Below are 12817 nucleotides of genomic sequence, written 5' to 3'. Positions count from 1 at the left end.
TTTGCCAAACATCTGATTCCATTGCAGCCAGGTTGAGTTCGTTTGGGCCTCGATAGATAGATAGATAAATGTTTGCTCTGGCCGGGCTGTTGTAGCTTAACAGCTAAAAACAAACACACATGCCGCATTCCCACATTAAGCGGCCTTGTTTGGCAGCTCATTTGACAGGCGAACAACATGATCGATGCTTGTTATTTACTTTGGCTCGGGCTCGTTTTCCCATTCGACTGCAGCCTGCTGATTTCCATTTGCATTTAGTTATCATAAACCAGCGATTTGCTGCCGTTTCTTTGATGGATGGTCCTCATCTAACGGGTTGGCCAATAAAACCTGCCAAATCTGCAATTTCTCTCTTTCTCTCACTTTCACCTGCTGACAATTTGCATGTCTGACCTCTCGGCAGTTCGCGGGTGAGCAGGAGTTGCAGTAGCCTGTATTTAGATTATTGCAATTTGTATATATACAAATGGCGATTAATGAAAATTGCCAGCAAAGAGCAGTATAAATAGAAGCATGCGCACGAAAATAAATGTCTTGGCAGAAACGTTAAACGTTTTGAAAAGGCAAAAAAGGCGACTTATCAAGCTGAGCGAATGTCATTGTTTATCGCCAAGCACTCGGCGGTTTTCGCTCATGTGGGTGTGTTATTTTTAGTTGACAAGCCCAGTGCACAAGTCGCAAAGCCACCCACCCAACCACCGAACCACCCAACCACCCAACCACTCAACCACTCAGTCAAACAATCAGCAGGCGGTGGCTGTCGAGTAACAATGGCGAATGTGCAATGCCAGAATGCCAGAATGCCAGAATGCTAGAATGCAGTGACAGCAACAAAAGCCAGTTGACAGTCGTCGAAGGCGGCATTCTGCCGTACTGCCATTCTAATGCAACTCAAGCGGCTTATGCTCTTCGTTATAATATGATATAAGGGTGCCCATCCCGATCCGGATACCATCCCATCCCATCCCATGCCATCCCATCTGTACACACGCCAATCGCGTTGAGCGCATTAGGCAGCTTGTAAGTAGTAATTATAATTAAATGCGCATACCAAATGCGAGGCACTCAGGCATTGCTCATACGCAGCGTTGGTTAGGGGAACAGCGACACCACAAAATGCGCAATACTATGCGAGCAGAAAGTGCAGAGAGTGCAATCACCATTAGCACATCCAAGATCCTGGAAATGTAATTAGATGCCTTCCACTGCCGCAAGGCGGAAATAATTACACTCCAGGAAATTATGGCCACATTACCAGCCATATTTGGCATATGGGCAGAAGTAAAAAGCTAAGCTGCAGGGCAAATAATGGTGTTTTGAAGTAAATACCAATCTATCAGCAATCGACTTGGCTTCACATTGCACATTGGCTTAAGTGTCCTTCTTGCGCGTCATCTCTGGGAATTAATAACGCAATAAAAGCCGGAATCTTTACTGCTGTTAGCTGTAATGTGTTATGTAATGCTGTGTATCACTCATGTGTAATGCATAGATAAACAAAGGACCAGCAAAGGACCAAATACACATAAGCCATGCGAGTGGTGATTAGCTCGATGCTTGTGGTTATTAAAGTTATTTATGTATTGAGATTGTGCTGCAGTGCAGTGCACAGGGAGAAACAGATTGATTGGATATTAATGAACTTTACTAGCCTTCGGAATTGGGTTTTCTTGTTTAGGATGCGAAATCCTTTTGTAGAGACTCCTCGGCTGATGATCTGATGTCAGCTGGCCATTTTTATGGCGGCTGCATGTCACTGGGGACCAAGTGGTTGTGAAGCCAAGTCAAACAATTGGCCACCCAGGCACCAAATAAACAATAAGCTGCGCTGTGCTGTGCTGTGCTGTGTCCGATTTCAATTGGCACTGCAAACTCGTCAGCTTTTGTGGCATCAACGGTTTAATTGAAATTGCATTTGCAATTCTCGCGTCGGCCGTCAATAAATAAAATCAATTCGAACAACATTTTATGTGAGATATGGGATGTGGGCAAAGAGAATCAGCACTCGGCGCAGTGCATTACTCGTATTGTGTATTGTGTTTATGCTGCGATTTAAATGCTAAATGGAAATTGAATTGAAAATCTCTGGCTGGCCCCCACACAGACACACACTCATTACTTTGGTATTATTTAGCTGTCGCTGCATTTTATAATTGCTTTTAAGCCTCAGCAGCAAAAAGCGAGCGGCTTACCTTTGGTTTGGTTTCCCCATTTGCCGTTGACATTTATTTATTTGCTTTGGGGAATTGTTGCTGCTGCCGCTGACAACATTTCAAGTTGCCGGCACATTTGGCAACCAATGAAGTGTAAAGACCCGGACTGGCTGCATTTTAGAAATTAAAGTTGCCACTACTGCAACTCGGCACAAGGCACTCGGCACTCGACACAAGGCACTCGGCACTCTGCAGCTCAATGGATAATGGATGCGTTGTATGCTGTCAAAAATTGAATTGAAATTGATATGCGAAGCGCGCGTGAGAATCGCAAACTGCCATAAACCTGAAATGCTGTCATTTATATGGCAAAATTGCGCATACGACACGTTGTCAGCCGAGGCAACAGCAACAGCAACAGCAACACGAGATTCATTTCATTTCAGTAAAGAAATTTGTTCAGTACCCTATTGGCACAGTGGTCGGCAACTGGCGCACTGAATCCCCAGTGTATAAAGCCACTTTCGTTAAATCAGCAAATGATCAAGGACGAATCCCTGCAAAGCTCCTTTAATGACACACCTTTACGCAAAGGTGAGCCTACGGGCATAATCGTAAAGTAAGCCGAATAAATATTTATCGATTTTGCGCCGCTCAGCAGCCCAATGTGCCATATAACTCACTTGGCTTTCATCAGCAAAAATTTTCAGTGCGACACTTACGTTTTCATGACAGACGACAGCATAAAAGCATAAAATATGCCAAGATCCGTTGCTCCTCAGGCTCCTCAGGCGCCTCTTTGCCTCTTTTTATGCCGGGACATAAAACCCCGCATTTTTCGAGGCGGGACGAAGGCTCTCCCTTCTGCAAACTATGGGCGTTTATTTTTATTTAACGCAGTCCAAGCACAGTGGCTCACTTCTGGCATTGTTCCCGTGCTCGTAAAATGACAGGCGACAGCGCCCAAAAGCAGGCAACACGCACTGCGCCCGAAGGACATCAATCATAAGGAAGGTCCTGGGAAGGACTGGTCCCCTCTGCCTAACAAAGACAAATAGGCGATTTATCCTCGGGATCTGCTTGTTTTGACCAGAAGAGCAGCAATCCCAATCTCTGTCCCTATTCCAATCCCAATCCCAGACTTTCTGTCTGTCGGCTGGCATTTGCGTGCATTGCGCATACGTCGCGTTGCCTTGCCGACAAATTAATCACAATCTGGATAGCTACTCCGCCCAGCGCCACAGTGCTACATGAAAATCCCTCGCAACTGCCGTCACTTTTCGACTTTTGATGCTTTTAATTTATGAGTCTGGCACGCTTGTTGCAGCATCACCCCCCCCTCGCACTCCCTTTGCACTCCCGCTGGCAAATTAAAACAAGAATCCAACATAATAAAAATAAATTAGAGCTGGCAAGGGAGGAGAGGAGTGGAGGGGAGCGTAAACAAATATCAGAAGTATAAGTATAAAAAGCATTTTGCATGGAATTTCGCCGGGCCTTTGCCTTTGTGCCTCCCATCACGACCCCAAATAAATAATGCCCAGTATAAAAAATTAATTGTCAAAACAATCAATAAATTTGCTTTATGCTCCCCACCGACTCCAGTGGCCGTAGACGTGGACGTGGACGTGGGCTCGTGGCAGGCTAATGGCGCTTAAGTCGCCTTGCTTATCGGTCCATCCATCCGTCTGTCCGTCCGTCCGAGTCTCCCCGACTATATTCGTCTATATAATGTATAAATCCGACTGTTTGCCGATCTGTGTCGCCCGTCAGTGGGCAGCAACAGCTGCCGCCGGCGGCGTCTTTGCTTTTCATTTTATTTTGGGCATAGCCGACAGCCAAAGTGAATAGATTCCAATTTATTTTGTATATAATCCGCACGCCTCCCCCTTCCCCCTCCCACTCTACAGAACAGGTAGCGTGTGTCGAGCTCAAAAGATACAGGTAAAACGGTGTGCACATGCTGGTATCCATTCATATAGTATGTGCTTTTATAGTAGACCAGCATAATAAATTATATTTAAAATGTGATAGCTTGCAAGCATTTTGGGTTCGACATGATGAATGCCTTTGAAAAGTAATGAAGTGCGTAGGAAATTGTTATTGGCCAGCAATCAGGAAGCCCAGTGTTTATACAGATAGCACTCATAAAAGAAAAATAATTATTACCAAATATTGGAAATGCGAAGGAAGGGTAACCCGTTAAAAAAGTATTGTTTACTTCATTAGGTTCCACTTCTGGTCCCCGCATAGTGATTCAATTATTTCCAATTCCGGTTATTCTCGCATGAAATTTTAAAACATTAATCATACGCCCCGGTGACCAATGGCCAGCATGGAACAAACACTGTCGCAGGATCGGAATTGTGTGTACATGAACCGGTCGTCTCTGCGGTCATTAGTGCATGCATTTTTAAGCATGTTGGGGTCACAGCTGCTACTGCTACTGGGTCACCACGTGCCACCTGCCACCTGCCGCAGTTTCCTCTGCGGTTCGCCGCAACATGTATGTACATACGTATTACCTTACGCGATAGCGATATTTCATGTGGTAAGATGGCAGTGAAAGGGGCAAGTTCTAATCGAAATCAGGGAGCTTTCACAGCGGGTCTGCCAAGCGAGCCTGATGAGGTCGGGGATTCCCAGCGGTGAGTTTCCATAATGGGATTCCTGAGTTCAAAACTAGATTTAATCAGATGTGCAAAAGCGGAGCATAAAACGCCATCAATTTGATGACAATATGCAATCATAAATATCCATTTCAATCAATTAGGAGGGAGCTCAAACATTTGGGCGAGACGAAGACAAATGGACCACCTCTTTGCCAAAAAAAAATACATAAAATGATTTGAATACTCATTTTTCGCTTACTACGTGTGCGCTCCATCGACAAAACGATTAAATATTCCGATTAAATATTCATTTGCTGACGAAGCAGCGCGTCACTTAATACAGCGATTCGATTCTCGAACCTCGGGGGTCGACGCTTCGATGTTATTTCTTATTGTTGCTTTGCCGTTTGCCTACGTCAAAAACAGTTTGTATCTGTATCTGTATCTGAGTATCTGTATCCGAGTATCTGTATCCGACTATCTGAGTATCTGTGCTTGAAACTCCCCCGGCAGCAGCTACCGGTTTTGCAAAAGCAATCTCTTGGATTCCCACAGCGGCAGCGCAACAAATAAAAACCGACGCTGAAACAGACATGGTATTCTCTGGGCTAGATATGTTTGCATCATATGAGTGCCATATTCGCCCACGGACGGGTATATCTATTTTCCCATGACGGAGACTGCCAAACTCGCCTTATAATCCCTGATAGTTGCAACTTATATGTATATCCACAAACCATAACAGCATCATTTGTAAAGGAGTCAAATCAACAAAAATCTAAGGACAGCTCAATGAGCTTTAATCTCTTAGCTATGATTGCACTAAACAGTCCATTGTACTGATAACATAGTCAAGTGTCACAGTATCAAGAATACGCAATGTAAGACCTAGCTAATTAACTTCTTTAGATGGTAATTGTAATTGCACAATTGTAAGGTACCTCTTTGTCGATCACAAGTCGCACATTACTTATACGCGTCAAAGTGCTAATGAATATTGTTTATGCCCGTCAGCGGAAATGTTAACTGTTCGGATATCGGGAATTAGTTTCAGGGAGCTAAACGCCCCATGTTCTTTGCAGCTGCTCTTTATTGGTGGCACTTTACATACACAATTAGGGCGAATGTGGTGCGTGGCAACAATCAATGTGTCTTCAATTTGCCAAACAACAATCGTTTTGATTGCAATTATCCTCGGAGGGCGAGGGGCGAGGGCACAGACGCAGTTTCGTCGTGATTAGTTGCTGGATACCCGGGGATGTGGGTGATACGTGCTGCAACTGCAGATGGAGGAAGCAAAGGCAGAGGCCAAAGGCCAAAGGGCAAAGGGCACAGAGCAGCAAAGACAGGCACCGCAGACCGCAGTGGCTCCCCCTTGGCCACCAGGACATGGCGCACATCCTGCCAGAGATTGTGGGTTTGATGAGCTGCCCAACTGGCCAGCTCATCAACTGGCCCAACTGGCCAACTGGCGAACTGGCAAACTGGCGAGCTGTCTGCCACTTTGGTTGCCCAGGTTTGCGTGTGATAATTAACATCTAGATTTCGAAACTGCTCAACATACATACAACATAACTGGGGCTTGTTAGACCCACCCGATAAAGAGAACAGCCGCTGGGGACCACTTGAAATTGAAATGAATTCGCGTGCTTCTCCGCTGAGTTGCCTCGTTGCCCACGCGGCCACTCACTTGTTTACTTGGCCAGCGGTCAATGAACCGCTTTTCCAAATGGCCAGTTGGCCAATGCACCAGTCGCTCCCAAAAACAAACACGCTCTAATATACTCTAGCCTGAACACGGAATAGGATCAAAGTGCAAGCGGATAATGAAAATGCAACTGCAGTTAGAAGGAGTTTCAAGAAAACAGAAAAACAATAGTTCAAAAACCATGTACTTGATATTTGACGTTGGATCCCGATTTACCCGCCACTAAACTAGAGCCACAAATGGACGCGAGACATCTAAAGACATCTGAAAACATCGACAGAGATCTAAAGAAACCGCCAAACAATTGCGGCTGCTGTTTCGCAGTTCGGCGATAAGCTTCTGACTCTGCGACTCTGCTTTAATTGTTCACTTTTAGTTGGAGGGGATTCTAATTCGCTATCGCACTATAAATTCCACTCTTTATGGCACTCGGTCCACTTGGTCCGGCTGATAACTGGAGTGCAGCGGCAAACTTTTGAGCTGGGACCAAATTAAATATCTCACTTCATTCCGACTTGAGTTCAGAAGTGGAGTCTTCTGAATTTCAACTCTCTGCTCTGTCTGCCTCTTGGTATAATCAGCATTATGGCCGGGTATTAGGGTAAAATTTATGCGGCCATGGCGACGTTTTTCCCCCTCAACTCCCCGTCGACCACAAACCATTTTAATGCGACGTCATTTTAATGCCCCGCAGAAGCCTTGACTGGCGAAGGAAAAAGGAAAACTAGTGGAAGAGAGGAGCAGAGCAATAACAGACCAGCTCAGAATTCAAACATAATTTTCCCTAATGCCAGCGCACAAAAGGAAAGCAGTTTGGCATTTGCAGTCATTAAGGAATGCATTCAATTAGCCAAAACAACGTTGTTCAGCAGCAGCTGCTGGTTCGTCGTCCGAGGGGCGTGGCCTTCCAGCCATTGGATGGCTTCCAGCAATCACGGATTGCCACACCACAATCGCACCACTTGCACCACCAGCGAACCACCAGAGTCCCTGATAAGCCGCCTCTGTGACGCACTGCTTCCGCGGAGTGACGTAGGTCGCTCCAGACATCCGACCCCTGATCCCGATCCCAATCCCAATCCCAATTCCGATGCCGATTCCGATTCCGATCCGATTTGGAGCCACACATGTAAGTATACGTACTGCAGATAGCATCGGCAACGCAGGCCGGCGACGAGCGGCAATCTGAAAACTGATACGGCACAATTGGCTTGCAGACCTTCTGTGACAGGCAATGACTTCTACTTGACTTGCAAGCTGAAATGCCATTTGAGTATCAAATTAAACGGGGCAATTCGATGGAACAAAAATAGCCCAGTGATAGGCAGCAATCATTTGGCAACGCCCCTTGATTCATGAGTTTAAGGATCAGCTACCCTTTTTTCTAAGGAAGAGTGCTTCCAGTCACATGAGTCAAGTTGCGCTTATTGGAAGCTGTACTTCTTAGACTGGCAAAGTGCGCCGAAAGTCTTGCAATCTCGTGGAGATGCCAGAGTTTTCTTACCAGCAATCCGACAGCAATAAGTCCTTGTAAGTGAGTGACTAAGAAACGAACAATCAGCCCCGCTTCTTACATTTGCATTTGCTTTCGCATACTTTAGCTGAAGTATAACATTCAGCAATAACTTTGCTAGCCGGAAAATATGACGGGCAGGGCCAGAACTTTTCCGGACCAGGAATCAAGCAGAATAAAGCAGACTAGCAGAATAGCAGAATGGGACTGAAAAACTTTATGGCAATGGATTTTCCTCTCGTTGCCGCCGCCGGCAGTTGGCGGCGCGACTTCATTTCAGGCCATCTCCTCATCTCTTCCTGCTGCCCGAAGACAAATTCACTTTCTGACTCGTAAAATGTATTGCAAATGTGTATGCTCATCCCGCTGCGGAGACATTTGCCTAGCAGCTTCTATAGCCCATTGCCATTCCGGCGCTCTGCTCTAAAATATTACATTACTACAAATTGAAATTTTGCGCGCGTTTCTGTCATTTAAATCTGTTGAGGCGGCCCGAAAACCAAACGAACCAAAGTATCTGGCAGATGGGGGACTGCTTTTACTATCTGCCAGGCGGCAGTAAAATAAATAACATTTAAAATGAAATATTTGATTGGGCACATGCAAAAGGATACGATACACTCAGTTGGGGCATGCAACATTTTGGGATGTGCAAGATACCAAAGATACCAATACCCAGTGAAGGTGACCTTTGCTGGTGGCGCTTGCACAAACTTCTTTCTCTGTCTAATGCATAACTTTGCATAAATTTCCCACAACCTAATCGCCAAAGTTGACTCTGCTGTAAATAAACAGAACAATGGCGCCAAGCAACAAGGAAAGCGCGCGGAATGTGGGCGGAGTTTCCCGGGATGATACTGAACTTGGCGGAGGAGGAGGAAAAAGCTTAGAAAGAGGCGGAGGCGGAGGCGTGGGCCCTGCAATTGAAGTGTGACCTCGATAACGAAGTGAAGTGTATCTGCGGGAGCGTCCATCCAATAGAGCACTTAAAGCCCGGCACCATGGAGCATGAAAATGAATAAGTTGCTGGAGCGCAAACATTTAACGCTTCATTAACTTTAGATAAAACCCAGGAGCAGCCCGAGCAGCAATCGAGGACAGAAACAGCCCCACTTCCTCCCTTGTCCATGCTAAAATTCCAGCCCAACTTCAGCGCCTCCAATTAAACAGACCACCCCTCAGTACGTTGGATGGGGCAGCCAAAATCGATGGCAGGTGACAACAGTGGCCACTCCAGCACTTGAGTTACGGCCCTCTTTAGAGAAGAGGCACAATTTGGCGAAGGCAAAGATGCTCTACTGTAGCAGTTGAAGGAATTCCCTAGAATTAAATTAAAGCCACTTTTCTAAGCTTGTTGAACTGGCAAATTGAAACATCCTGAACTAAACTTAAAGCTAAAATACCGCCATAGTGTATATGCTTGCCTTGAAGTCTACCGACAGTAATTGGCAATATATGCAAAGAAAGTCGGCACTCAAGTGTTTAAATATTCACTTCCCCAGAAAATAAAGGCACTTGCCAGCCACTCACCTTCTCTCGCTTTCAAGTAGACCGTATTGGCCACAATATTCTCTAATTCCATTAGTTCCAGGTTGGCGGTTTTTTAATGAATCCTTTGGCGCTCCCGAAAAATAGTCGTAGTCGCAGTCGCAGTCAAACTGGCTGTTGCTCCCTTTCCTCCTTTTGATGTTTCTCCTGTGTGTTGGCCGGCCTTCGTTTGAACAGGACTCCTTTGAACAGGGATCCTTTCTGCTTTCTGCGTTCTGCGTTCTGGTGGACTGGGCGACTCCTTAGACTTGCAAATCTACGGCTGGCTGGCTAATTTGTGGCCGTCGTCTGGCGTCCAGCGTTGCGGTATTTGGCAGCAGGGTTTCGGTTTCGGTTTCAGACACAGGCGTCATTTAGTTTCAAGATTGGAATTTGCAAGGCCGAAAATGTGCCCTTTTTGCTAGTTGAGCCAATTTGCGCTTGATTGAATGCTGTAAAACCGTCGTCCAATGGATCTCCGCAATCTGCAAGGGAATGTAAGCGATAAAGGCGTATAAATATCTTACTTCATTTGATTTGACAGGGGATAAAGGAGGTCTTTTCGATTTAGGTGCGGTTTCAATGGGCCCATATAAGCCTTCAGAGTTCCTACAATGAGTTGGCGAAAAGTCTTTGACTGCTTTTCCAATTGCCTAGCAGTTGCCTAATAACTCTTTAAAATATCTCATTGGCGCTGCTGCGTAAACTCACTTTAAGCTAAAATTAATTATATTTTCCGAAATGATGAGCGAAAACCACAATACCCTTTTGGCTGCTCGTAAATATGAAGTATTCACGTGTGCTATATATCATTTTAGCCTCAGCTTTGTGACTCAAGTTCGCCTTTTGAGAGCAGTTGGTGCACATTATGTGTACGTGTACTTGTTGTTCTACCTGTTTGTGACAAAAGAGCTGCGTGCCATGATAAAGTTTGCATATTTATGTACACGGAAAAGTATAACCACCAAAACATAAATTCCTGCTATGAAAAACTGCCGAAAGAGATCTTAAAATACCTGAAAAATATTTTAAGTAACAGTCTTATTCAACACATTTTGCAACCCAAACACACCAAACAATATATTTTTCAATTGATTAAGGTTTATATTATTTTGTCTGTGTATTTCTAGGCGTGTGTGGTGTGCTGGTGGTTTGGGGCAAAGCAAAAACAGAGGGGAGTCGAGCTGGAAAGCCACAGCATACTTAGCCCACCTTGACGGCTGTTGGCCTTCTGGAGGTGTCAGTAATGTTGTGGTCGTCAGTGTGTCGCATTTATTAATCATGGACCCACTGACAGGGCAGCTCCACAGTACGGATACACAAGGAACAAGGTGGATAGACGATGCTGAGACCCCGTTTCTGGAGTGGGAGCATTTCCACTGCTACAGCTACGTGTGGGAATGCTGGGCGAACTCACAAAGACCAACTAATAGCGAAATAATTGAATGACACAAGCTTTCTTCGGCTGCGCAGGGCATTTGCATGTTTGAAGGGTCCCTCGGCTGTATGCAGTGTGATTTTGAAATTTCTTTATTGGAAATTCAGTTTTTATGCCACTTATCAACTGCTGTGTGCGTCACAAATGTGCCAGCTCTTTCGAGCGAATTCCATTTAATCGATCCTCGCATAGGCGGCTTTTAATTAAAAATGAACTCATGAAGCTAGATATATGTAGATCTATTTGTTACGGAACAGCCAGCCAAAACGCACCATGTGCTGGAGGCTGGAGGCTGGAGACTGGAGGCACATCCATCAAGGCGGGAAAGTGTGGCCATGCGAGTGTTTATTTTCCAAACAAATTTCAAGCGAAAACAGCGGCCCCTTTTTTTTGCAGCCCGCGTCCAAATTAATTGTATCTGGCATGTTCCAATCAAGCTAAAAATATTTCGAGCCCTCTCTAATAAACTTTACGTGCTTTTACGTACGCCATGTATTATTCAGCGTAGCTAGGGTCATTTCACATTTCATTCACACTCCGCGATCTAGCAGCATCTAAAAGGGCCCAGAGGAGTGGGCTCAGATTGCAGAGCATCGACGACGTATCCTGTCTAGTTCGGGATGGCGAGAATCGGAGGAGGAAGCCGGGCTGCGCACGTTAAAAGCCTCTTTATTGAACATTTGCGCCATTAGGCCCGTTTGCCGATGCTCCTGCTCCTGCTCCTACTGCTGATGGTGATGCTGCTGTCACGACGACGACGACGTTGGCATAAAAAACTCAACCGCCAAACGATGTTGTCAGTCATCCAGCCATACACTCACACCCCCATTCTCATCACCATCCACATCCACATTCACATCAACTTTTACACAGTAAAAGGCCACGTGTGTGCCTGCAGCAAGCGACGCCATTATGAAAATGTTGCGAAATGGCGCAAATGTGCATGGGCTCATAACGAAATTAAGCGGCAGCATTACAGCCACTTTTTCAACACTTCCTGCAAAAGAGGCAACAAAGCTAGCTAATGTCGTTTTCTCTGATACAAAAAATATGAAAGACGTATCAATCTTTCTGTCACTGAAATATGGTGCGAAGTTTACATTCTGTATAGGTAAAGATTCATTTCTAAAATAGTTGAACTATCACTTCTAATTGCCTAAAGATCCATTTCTAAGATAGTTGGGTAATCACATCACATTGTAAAGCTATTGATGCGTCACATAAGACTTTAATATGGATCATTCTAGGCAAACTACCAGTCATGTGCTCCACACCCGTAAATCTAGTTATCCACAAAGTGAACATTGCTCTCCCAGACAATCGCTCCCGCGCACATCCAATTAGGGTGTCCTCAGGGTATCCCATCCATGTTGCCACAAGGAGCTGCCTTTGCTATGCCCACCATTACCATTACCATTCACTTGTCCTGAAACCGCGCACCTTTGTCACCTCGCCGCAGGCAAATTGCTCCTATCTGTCCCACTTTGTTGGGCATCCAAGCAGCTCAGTATCTGGGATTCGGGCCAGAGGAGTGACTCAATGCTGGTCCAAGAAGCAGGGGGAGTATCGAGGACCTACTGACAGCGGCCTCAGTTCAGAAGCGCATTAACTAAATTATGGAGAGGAGCAGATGCCGTCGTTGGGGCGGTGTAAGCAGCCAGCCTCAAGCTCTCAAGCTATTGACTTATTAATTAAGACAAAGCAGCCAGCCCCAAATGTCAGTCCACAGAAGAGAGGGGGGAGCTGAGATGAGGCATATCATCCCTTATCACATTTATGACAGTCATGGACATAACCAGAGCTTTGGAATACGTCAATTTAAATGCCAAACGCAAGGTTCCTCGTCTTACACCTTACACTGAGAGA

General features: G+C 45.5%; 1 protein-coding gene across 2 annotated transcripts in view; it reads right to left on the bottom strand.

Moving 5' to 3' along the window:
• LOC120452692 (G protein-coupled receptor kinase 2) overlaps window positions 1-12817 on the bottom strand; it is a 50154-nt gene that overhangs the window by 15497 nt on the left and 21840 nt on the right. For both annotated transcript variants that reach the window (XM_039637045.2, XM_039637046.2), the window contains one exon: window positions 9517-9998. In XM_039637045.2, the coding sequence (XP_039492979.1) occupies window positions 9517-9568 (52 nt within the window). In that variant the 5' untranslated portion in view covers window positions 9569-9998. The remainder of the gene's footprint in view (window positions 1-9516; window positions 9999-12817) is intronic.

The sequence above is a fragment of the Drosophila santomea genome, chromosome 3R, assembly GCF_016746245.2.
Source record: "Drosophila santomea strain STO CAGO 1482 chromosome 3R, Prin_Dsan_1.1, whole genome shotgun sequence".
NCBI classification, from domain to species: domain Eukaryota; kingdom Metazoa; phylum Arthropoda; class Insecta; order Diptera; family Drosophilidae; genus Drosophila; species Drosophila santomea.
The sequence above is the reverse complement of the archived record's forward strand: the minus strand, read 5'-3'. Positions and strand labels throughout refer to the sequence as shown.